General features: G+C 37.3%; 1 protein-coding gene across 1 annotated transcript in view; it reads left to right on the top strand.

Moving 5' to 3' along the window:
• Positions 1–272: 272 nt before the first annotated feature.
• PPP2R2B (protein phosphatase 2 regulatory subunit Bbeta) overlaps positions 273–11,163 on the top strand; it is a 258,761-nt gene continuing 247,870 nt past the window's right edge. The window contains exon 1 of the mRNA XM_015821045.2: positions 273–351. Within this exon, the coding sequence (XP_015676531.1) occupies positions 273–351 (79 nt within the window). The remainder of the gene's footprint in view (positions 352–11,163) is intronic.

The following is an 11,163-nucleotide window of genomic DNA, read 5'->3' as shown; positions in this document are numbered from 1 at the left end:
CTCGGAGGAGCTTTAGCCAATGAGGAACCTCGCCTTGCTTGCTAGGGGGGCTTCGGAGTTGGCGCTGGACGCCTGCAGAAATGCGAGGCGGTTCGTTTGCTGGGGCTGCTGGCAAAATGGGGTCCGGCAACAGAGGTGGTGACTTAGCTCGCTCGGCAATTGGCGGGATTCCGTAGAATGCATCCATCATGTAGCCTCGCCTGCCCAGCCCCATGGATCGAGAGGACTGTTTACCCCTCACTTTTGCATAAATACATCTTTGCCGCTGGAAGATGAAATGCTTTTCCCGCTACCTGCCTTACCTCTTCCGACCTCCGAACACCATCCTCTCTTCCAGCTGCCACACAGAAGGTACCGAGCGGAGAGGAGAAGGGCAGGATGGGTGGGACGCGAGGTAGGGCGCCGAGCCGAGGGGAGGGGAAAGAGGAGAAAGTGGGAGGAGAGCGCCGTCGCTGCTCGAGATCGCCTTTGGCAACCGGTGCGTGACCGGGCTTGGCAGAGCTGGGGGGGGGGGTTAAAGGTGTGTGTGTGTGGAGGGGGGTGTCCGCGATCAGATTTCGGGAATCTCGGTTTGGCCTTGTGGAAAATCCGCCCTTACAGGAGAGTCGCCGTTCATCATCAAGGTGAACGTGGTGCACGATACTACTACCCTTCGAGGAGGCTCTTCTGCAATTGGCTGCTTTTAGGCGATCACGTACAAAGGTTGTTTTTAAGTTTCATGGGCTCTGACTGGTTTAGGGTTTGTCCGGAGAAGGAACGAAGAGAGAGGTTTGCACTCCCGTGGAAGCAATCTCGTTCGGTCCGTGGAAAGCGTATTTTACACCGTGGTTGCTTTCGCTCCCCCTCCCTCATCCTTGGGAGTCTGGTGGGTTTTTTTTTTTTTTTTTAAGATCTCTGCCTTGTAGAGGTGAGATCAGCCACTGCACACAGTACAGTAAGTTCTTAGTAAGATTTTACATGCTAAGGAGTGAAGGTAAGCTTATCGAGGTACAAGGGTTGGCAAACATCCGACTTTTTTTGTGCAAGTTTTTCATTCTGCACTGGTCTGCATGATGTTTACAAGAGCAATATCAGGCCTTTTTTTAACGAATTACCCTTCATTCGCAGTCTAAGAGTTAACGTAAAAGCTTACAGAAAATGACACCGAAACGTTATTCCCTCATACTATAAAAAATTGTCATGTAGAGGGGCCATTAGGGATAGGCATGGTACAAAATCCTGGATTTTGAGCAGTAGTATAGAAAAGTAGTAGTATAGATTAGTGAGCAGTAGTATAGAAAAGTTTCCAAAATGTAAGTTATGTTAATTTCTATGTAAACAAGTCAAGTGAGTGTATTAAACAAGCTTAAATAGGACTGTGATGCTGCAAGTTAACTAATTAAAATGTAAAACTGTAGTTGTCTACAGAGCACATTCTAATGCTGAGTTGCCATTAATCTATATATTTTAGATCAAAACTCATTTTAGTTTGGCTCAGTAACTTACAAGATGGGAGAAGAAGATAAGATAGGGTTCTAATTGTCCTCATAAAAAGCCAAAATATTAAAAAAAATGTGCTTGAAATTGATTCACTTGGGATATAATGCAAATTTAGTATATTTGCCATCAGGAAATAGGCTTGGATTATGCTTTCCTCCCTTTGATTTGTACAAATAAAATATTTCTACAACAATATATTCTGTTTTTACATGACTAATCTGCATCCTATAATTCTGGGACTTTTTTAGAAATATTCCAGCATTGAATATTTCTGAAATACTATTACACTTATTTAAAATCCATTTGTTTTTAAAAGATACATTTTTTTTAATGTGACCTGGTATGTGACAGGATTTTCAAGCATGTCTTAGTTAACTATCTTGGTTTATCTTAACTTGCTGTCATTTCTATTTTCTTTCTCCCTTGTCTCAATTTTCTCATTATTTTGATAATAAACTTTTCAGATAAGGATCTGGACTTTTGACTTCTATGGCTCTTTCAATCTTTTTAAATTTGGTACTGATCAGATATACTGGATTAGCATATATCCTCAGTCTAACAGAATGTGTAAATTGCAATCCACTTCAACACAGCAGGGTACATAATTAGGCAAAGGTAATGAAAAAGCCATTAATATTGATATTGCTGCAAAGTAATATCGAAATCAATGCAAAGAAATTGCCAGATATTGACACCTGAAGGTAGACCTGAAAATATACTAAAACAAAAGCAATATACATCTCCTGGTGGAGATGGGCAACAAATTAATAAATAATACACATGTGTATTAATTAACTGATCTGCTGAAGGAGTGACAAGGAGGAATCCCTTAAAATAGAAGGTAATCAACCAGCTATCCATGTGAACAGTAAATGTTAGTTCATATTTCTTTCCTTTTGATGTTAAAATGACAAACAATAGAATCCAAAAGATATGGCCCCTTCTAAATTTGATATTGGAAGTAATTGGATATATTATCCCTTGAATTCTTTGTTTATACTGTGAATTTCCCAGAGCTTGTCTGGAGTCAAATGGCACTAAATAAAATAAAAGGAATAGATAATAAAGTCTATCAAAACAAAAAAAAGTGAAGCCGCTTCAATCTAATCTAACCAGCCAACCATAGGAGAGAAGCAAATCAAAAATTGTGTCAATTATTTCTGTAATTGATATGTAGGACTACATACTTTTCTGAATTCTGACAATTGGCCCAATATTTGTTTATTTAAACAATATATGTGCCTATTCATCTCATTACAGTACTGTGATTCTGACTTAAAACCAGAAAACAGCAAAACAAATCAATTAAGAAATTACAACAGTCAATCGCTATATCATATGCCAGAGATCTAAAGAGATGTTTCTGTTTTGTAATTGATAAGAAACAATAAGGTAACAAATCTTCCCTAACACCGGGTACAAATGCCTGAGGGAGGGAAAATAGGTCTGTAGTCTCTTATGAAAGACCAACAGAGCCATTCTGCCCTGTAGGAATGCTGGTCTACAAAGCAGATGCTACAGTGGTGAAAGCATAGCTCCTGAGTCTCAGAAGATGGCATTGCTTAAAGAAAGAGACCAGGAACATGGCCATCCTGTCAATCCTGATGGGGTGAGCCAAACAATCTGAGATAGTAAGTTCCACTAGTAACCTGGCTGTGTGCCATATAGACACTAACCATCATCTTGAATTGCAATCTAGAAGCTCATTGGAAGTCAGTGTGTTTTTTAGAGAAACACCCAGAACTGCTTGCCCCATTACATTCTGAACCAGTTGCAACTTTTGAATGTTCTTCCAAGTGTAGCTCCATGTAGAACAGGAGTGTCAAACTGCTGGCCTTTGGGCCGGTTGCATTATATGGAGGCTATGCCCACCCCAGCTCCAGCAATGCACGTCACGTGATTTGGTGCATTGCTGGAGCTGGGGTGGGCACCCATGATGCAGAACATTCTACAGCAGGGGTGGGAAACTTTGGCCCTTTTATGACTTGTGGACTTCAATTCCCATGCAAGTTGCAGTCCACAAGTCATAAAAGGACCAAGGTTCCCCACCCTGTTCTACAGTAATCGGTGTGGAAGATGATTAAGCTTTGTGTAATCATGAGTAGGGTCTCCTCATCCAGAAACAGATGTTATTCGCTCAAAAGTTGAATTGGGCAAAGTCCCTCTATGGTTGCGACTTGCTTCTGGATGCCGTCTTGTCAGGATTGAACTGAAACCCATTCTTCTCTCTCCAGATACCAAATCTCTAGGCATTGGGAAAGAATTTTGACAGCATCACTTGGTTGACCTGGGGCAAAAATTTAGGTTTCTGTGCTGTGCTGTGCTATGTTTTACATAAAATTTGTTGCCACAATTGATTGTCTTTATGCAGCATATGAAACCATAAACATCGTATTATGGCATTGTGCAACTACGAACCTTGTTGATATAATCAAGTGAATTTTTATTATTTGTTGTAATATTTTTATGTTATTGTATGATGGCTTAGTTACAGTATTCTATTGTAAGTAGCCTAGGAGGATGTGGCATATAACTCTGGGCATAAATAAATAAAAAATACAAAGTCAAATTAATAATATTTTTGAAAGCCATCCAAAGATTTTCTGTGAATTTGACATGATTTTGACTGGTGATTGATTTGGCAGGAGTTGTGTCATAATGCAAGTTACATAATTTGCATCATTTGTATAATGATGATGTCACAACACATGTGAGATAATTGTAGATTGTGCCTGATGCACATGTCACTCATGTTTTTCTATGTGGTAGAAAAAAAAATGCTGATGTTGGTTTTGTCCATCCTCATGTTTGGCATCATCCATTAATGAGGAAGGGCCCATTTTGCCTATATTTCTTGTATTGCCTTTGATGTCAGATTTTAAAATAGCCTGGGCTTTTCTCCAAATTCAGAAGCCTTTTCTGTACAGAATTCTGTGAAAGGAAAGTGTATATCAGGTTAATCTGAAATGTTTATGTGTTTTGAAGGTGCAACATTTTTCTTTATTTTAATAGAATGTTTGGCTTTTGGATGCAATTATCATAAAGTGATACGAGACCAAATAATAAAGTCATACGGTCACATGTCTTTGATAGAGATTGCTTTGTTTTGATCCATCTGAGTGATGGATGATGATTATCTTCATCCCAAAACTATGCCCTAAGACAATCACTGCACATGCAGTGGAAGTCACACATTTGGGTAGACCTGAAAAACATAATGACAGCTTACTGCTTACATTACAGATTTTCGTGTGATAATTGTGAAGTCATAGAATTCCACCATTGATTGCCAAATTTATGAAAAAAATATTGTTTTTTATTTTATATTTCTCACTGGCACAATCAATTAAAATTATAGAAGAACATAGAGAGCCAGGGTACTGTAGTAGTTAAGAGCTTGTACCTAGAACAGGGGTAGGCAACCTCGGTTCTTTTATGACTCATGGACTTCAACTCCCAGAATTCCTGAGTCAGCATGGCTCAACTTGGAAACTCTCCCTTTCCCCTCAGCATAGCTGACTCAGGAATTCTGGGAGTTGAAGTCCATGAGTCATAAAAGAGCCGAGGTTGCCTACCCCTGACCTAGAAGATCCAGATTCAAATATACCCATGTCCACAGAAACTCAGTGGGTAATTTCAAGCTAGTAATTTTCATCTAGACCAACATTCCTCTATATGGTGGTCTTGTGGAGGAAAATTAGAGGTTGTACTTATACAGCCTTGAGCTCCTTTAGGAAAGGTAGGCTATAAATCTAACAAATAAATAGATAGATGATAGATATTAACTTGCAGGGTTCATTGTAGTGGAAGATTCAATAAGTCCACATGGATAAATTGTCTAAATAAAAAAAAAATCTAAGAGGCAAAGAAATATTCTCAGATTTAGTTGGAGTTATCAATGGGTAATACTTAAAATATCACAGCTGATGTGTTTGTTTCAATTGTGTTTTAGTGACAAAGTCGAATACACACTTAATTTGATAATTTCTTGCAAGTTTATGAATTTTAAAGTTGTCATAATTGTGGCTTAAAATAGCTTTTGAATTCTTCTTGAATGCAGAAATGATGTCTTATGCACACACAAAAAAGCACAAATGAAAATACACAAAATGACTCATGAGAATAATTGGAGTTCTAGGACTAAATTAATTTCCATCGATAGAAAGAGATTTCCTTTTGAATTAAGATACATAGGGTTAGGAGGACCTAATAGCAGGGACTCTTTGCTCAAATCCATCTTGTGTACTGTTGTGCCTATTCCTAGATTGGGTGGCAATAACTCCTTAGCGCATCCATGGAAGTTTTATGTCTAAATTAGTAATAGATATTCATCTATTATTTGCTTCATCTGCTTTTGTGGCATGCTTATTTCTTAATTTTGAACATATGAGTTACTGAGAAAGCACTTCTGAAAAATGCGGCATTGAAAAACAAAAACATATTTCTCTTGCATTAATGCAGAAAAATCTTATCAGTATTGATACATTCATATTCAGTGGTCTTTAGACAAGTATCTGTATGGACAAAATCCAAGTTATATGAATATTCAAAAGTAAAATAATGCTTGGACAAACTAATGCCAAACAGCTGCTCAAATGAATAGATGGATATTCATAAATTTGCTTTCCATTGTCTTCCTCTTGTAGTAACTGCCAATAACTGGATGTTATAATATAGCCTTTTTATTATTTCAATGTGGCACACCTGGAAAGAGCTAGAATAGCACTATGTAGCTATAGAATGTATTGCCAATGTATGTGACCCCATTCAATGACATGGCTGTAAATTCTCTCATATAGTCAAAGTTCTATAAAGTTCCTAATGCCCTTAATAAGTACATGTTGCTTGTCTAGGTTTGTAAGAGTAAGCAAAGAACCAGGGAAAAAAAGGAAAAACATATTTAAATTCAAAAATAGTACAAAGCTCTAGAGCAGTGGTGGCGAACCTATGGCACGGGTGCCAGAGGCGGCACTCAGAGCCCTTTCTGTGGGCACGCACGCCGTCACCCAGTTCTAGGCCTTCAGCTGGGTTTTATAAAACCTTTTTCACTTTAGGCTTCTGCCACCGTGTGCAAAAAAAAAAAAAAAAGGTTCAATCAGTCAATTTCAACTTCTTGCGGGGAAAAAAAAGATCTTGCAAAGTTGGAATTGATTGATTGAACTTTTTAGTCCCACCCAGTCTGCTGTTACCACCGCAGCCATGCCCACTCAATGGGCCACACCCACCCAATGAGCCACACCCACCCGGCACACAACGATGCATAAGTGGGTTTTGGGTTGCAGTTTGGGCACTCGGTCTCTAAAAGGTTCGCCATCACTGCTCTAGAGAAAAATCTGCTGTTTATGTAACAAGGAAACATTCCTGGTGCCATTTTATAGCCAACAGATTTTGGATAATAATTCAGTCAAGAAGAAAGATAGAAAGAAACTGGCTTTGTTAGTCATAATGTTTGGGGACTTAGTGGGAAAAAGATTCAAAAAAGTCAAGATGGTGGATGCAGTTGTAATTGAAACTCCATTCCTTCTTAATACGTATTATATGCACATAAAAATGGGTAGGGCTTTTCACGATCATTTTAATGCTCTTTCATGCATAATGCTATTTGTGGATAAATTGAAGGTGTGAATTTAACAAGTGCAGTTTATTCAGTAAATAATAGCTAAACAGTTACTTAGTACATGTAAACCTAGTGACAGTTTTAAGAGGGTTTTATGAGAAGAAAATAAAGCAAATTATCCCTGCAAGGCTATGCGTATAGTAAACCCATGTTTGTTTATTAGTTTTATATCCCACCTCTTATTCAGGAGCAGAAAGCTTGGTAGGAATAATGAGAATCAACTCATTAATCAATAAATTGATATCAAGGAAATGGTTTACTTTTAATTTTAAATAACATTTTCAGCTAGCAACTTTGGACTTGATTAGCATAAAATGTTGAGCAGCTTAGAGAAATTTAACATTTTTTAAATATCAAAATTATTCTTTCCCATAATTTTTCTGACATATTCATGAAGCTGAATTCTATTTGAAACAATATTTATTCACTGAATTTCTGGAATATTCTGGTTTAAAAAGAAAAATGTGCTCTCACATGATAATAGATACGTTAATAACTGCTTAGGTCACGCTGGCTTTTTTTTTTTATATTGTTGAGGAATTCATCAGATTGCAGGAGAAATAAAAAGACAAAAAACACATTATGTCCAATCAGAGTTAAAGCTACTTTTGCAGCAAAATTTAGAGAGTAAAGAACTAAGCTGTCTTTAATTTATAGAGCTCCAGAAGAATGGAAATAATGCTGTGGCATTTCAACTGGCAGGTCTTTTACTCAAAAGACCCTATTTCTGATTTTTTTCCCCTAAGGGAGGGTACAACAGTATTCATGCTTTCTTAAGTTGTCTGGGAAAAAAGGAAATTTGGCAGCATTTTAAAAAAGTCAAATTGCTTTCCACAGTGAATTCTCAGTTGCTGGGTAAGAGCTTTACATGGCAACCAATTGAAAAGTTTTCTTTATTCACCTGCCAAGAAAGAAAAGACAAAAGAATAATCAGAAACAAAGCTAGGAGGAATTAAAATATACCTCAGGGTGTCTTGATTTCCTGCCAGTTCTCCAAAGCTGGTTAGAAGATGGGTTCACTCACTGTACTACATTTAAATCAAATTCTATAATGATTTAATGCGACTGACTTCTATGCATTTCTCGTGACTCAACACCGATTTCTGTTTAGCTTTTAACCAATTTAAGCATTTAACTTAACTTGTGTCCATCAGCTAAAATTTACCTTTAAGTAGTTAAGTAAATACTATTTTAAAGAGATGGTGCGCAGCAGAGTGACAAGCAAAAATCTAGGTGGCAAAGAGATACTGACAGTTTTAGTGCTATTTTGTGGTTAGCCACGCTTTGGCAGCCCAGATCTGAGAACCCTGGTGTCTCATTGTTGAGAGATTTGGATTAGATCTGGAGAAGTTCATGTTCAAAGCCCTCCTTAGTCATAGAGATCATTTTGCCAGTTATTATCTCCTAATTTATCCACCTGATAATATTATTGTGAGAATAAAATACTAAATATGTTATTTTGAACTTCTGAATGAAGGCTGAAATATATATATGTAACAACTATATATATGATTTTGTTTAATTTTTCCATCTGGGTGTAAAATACGAGGAATTTAAAGTTGCATTAATGCAGATATCTCTGTAGTAGCTTTAAATGGCTTTGAGTATAAAGGTAATTCAACACTTATTTGGCATGTTTAATCACAATGAAATGGCACAGCATGGACATTGAATTGTGGTAAAATTGTGTTCAGAAGTATTTATTTGAAGAATACTTGGAACCTGGCAAAAGAAAAGGAATTTCAGATCTACTAATTGTGTGTGTATACTGATTACTCAGCTTGGAGTTTTCAAATTCTCAGTTTCAAGAATATTATTTAAAGATTCTCCTTTTTAAAATATAGCTTTAAAATAGGATGTCCTACAGCTCTGTGCAATTATTTAAATGAAGGTTGTTATAATAATGTAATTACAGGAAATAATCTTATTCCAAAAAGATGGCTTTCGGGGTATTATATCAAAAAGAGAATGTAATGGTATTGAAAATTTTTATTATGGCATAAGCTTTCATTGGTAGGACTGGAATTCATTCATTCATTCATTCATTCATTCATTCATTCATTCATTCTTCATATTTCTTAACCACCCATCTTCCTTAGTATTAATTAGTATTAATCAAGTAAATAGTTTGGCAGGTATCTTTATGCATATTAACATAGAGAAGAATAAAGATGTAAATAATGAAGCCAAAACATATGAGTTCTCTAATATATCTGTGTAGAGGCCAAATGTAAGTAAAAGAAAGATTACTAAGCACAGTACAGCAGCTACTAGAATTACAGTAATGATAAATACATATCTGAGTTTCTTTATACAATATATTTTGAATAAAACCTACCTTAAGAGCAACATAGTTATATAGGAAAATTCTAACATTTGACCTGTGCCTCTTTATAGTGTTCCAACAAAAAAAATGCTTTAAAAATAAATAAGCCTAGTGACCTATTTTGTAAGTTTATATAATATTCGTAAAATTATCTTAGCTTCTGATAATGTTACTTTAATACTTTTAATATAAAAAATGTGTATTTTGGAATACGTTCCAACCTGGTGATTGAGTGGCAGTAATTACCCTCTGAAAACCAGGCCAGAATAAAGATCTAGGCAAGACAAGAAGAAAAATACTTTTGTTTTAATTTAAATTTAATTCAAATTAACATTATTATACCATATATAAAACTTATAAAAGGAAAGATAAGAGGACTATAATTTTAAACAACTGTCCAAAATCTCCTGGACACTTCTCACGGAGTCCTAAAAACTTCCCTTATTAGCTTGTACGTCTGAGTCTGAACCGTGATACAAATCTCTCTTATTTGTTTGTTTAGGTAAAATTAGATTTAAATAAATTTATTTAAATGTATGACCTATATATCATAGTAATAAATATGTATTTATATGTATGTATTCTAATTGAGTTAAAACATAAATGTGTATATCTTAATCTGTCTTTAAAGAGCTATACATGCTCATTTTTATATAATTTTCAGGATTATGAGCTTCTTCTGTTAAATAGCAGATTGTTCCTTGATATCAGATCAATTGATGAGAAATCTAAGTTAAAGTATAGTCTTGTGCTCCATCACTATGTTAACTATTTTAAGAACGCCTTCCAGATTTATAGCAATCCATGAGGGCTCAGATATGTGTAAATAAGTACAGGAAGAAATGAGAAATTTCAACTGAAAGATAGAGAACTGAAGGTTTCTGAATGTAAAAGGTTCAAAACAAAACAAAACTACAAATGATAAAAGAGAGGGTGAGAAGGAAAAAAAGGAGAGAATGAATGTAATAAGATACTAGGTTGCATAAGATAAGCATAAGAAGTGCTTATGGCATGCTGATCAAAATGTCAAAGAAAGGCCCAAACAGAACACATAACAATAATGTTATGTATCTGGAGAATGTCAGTGAATTGCATATATCTCCCAGCTAATGGGATGTAGACAACAGTATGTTGCTTTGCAAAATAATCTCTAGATTAGAGCTACATGTTTCCCCGAAAGTAAGGCCTACCTGAAAATAAGCCTTAGCTTGATTTTGGGGGATGGGCCTAATATAAGCTTTATTCCAAAAATAAGTCCTAGTTTTGGGGCGAGGCACACACTTAAAAATCAAGCTAGGGCGGGGGTAAGGGTGTGGATCTGCCCCACGCACCCCGCATCCACTTGCCTTGCAGCCAGACCTCTCCTCGCCGGCCCACTTCTGTGGCGTCTTCTGCAGCCAGGCCTGCATTTCTCAGTCACAGGCCATTCCAGAAGGCCTGTGCAGCCAAGAATCGGGGGGGCTTGCGGTGATGAGCGGGTGGGCGAACCCCCGCTCGGTCCCGTTCTAGCCCACCCGGCCCGTTTTAGGCCCGCCCTGACCTGTTCGGCTCCCCTCTAGCCTGGGCCCGGTTCCAGCTCGGGCCCAGTGTAGACGACCGCAGCCGGAAGAACGCGGCCTGCTCGACTGCGGCCTAGCTGGGAGGCCTCGACCGCAAAGCTGGGAGGACTCGGGCGGCGTGGAGAGGACTTGGGCGGCCGGAAAGAGCTCGGGCGGCATGAAAGACTCCGGCCGGGACGATT

Source organism: Protobothrops mucrosquamatus, unplaced genomic scaffold, assembly GCF_001527695.2.
Source record: "Protobothrops mucrosquamatus isolate PMUCROS unplaced genomic scaffold, P.Mucros_1.0 scaffold_159, whole genome shotgun sequence".
NCBI classification, from domain to species: Eukaryota; Metazoa; Chordata; class Lepidosauria; order Squamata; family Viperidae; genus Protobothrops; species Protobothrops mucrosquamatus.
The sequence above is the reverse complement of the archived record's forward strand: the minus strand, read 5'-3'. Positions and strand labels throughout refer to the sequence as shown.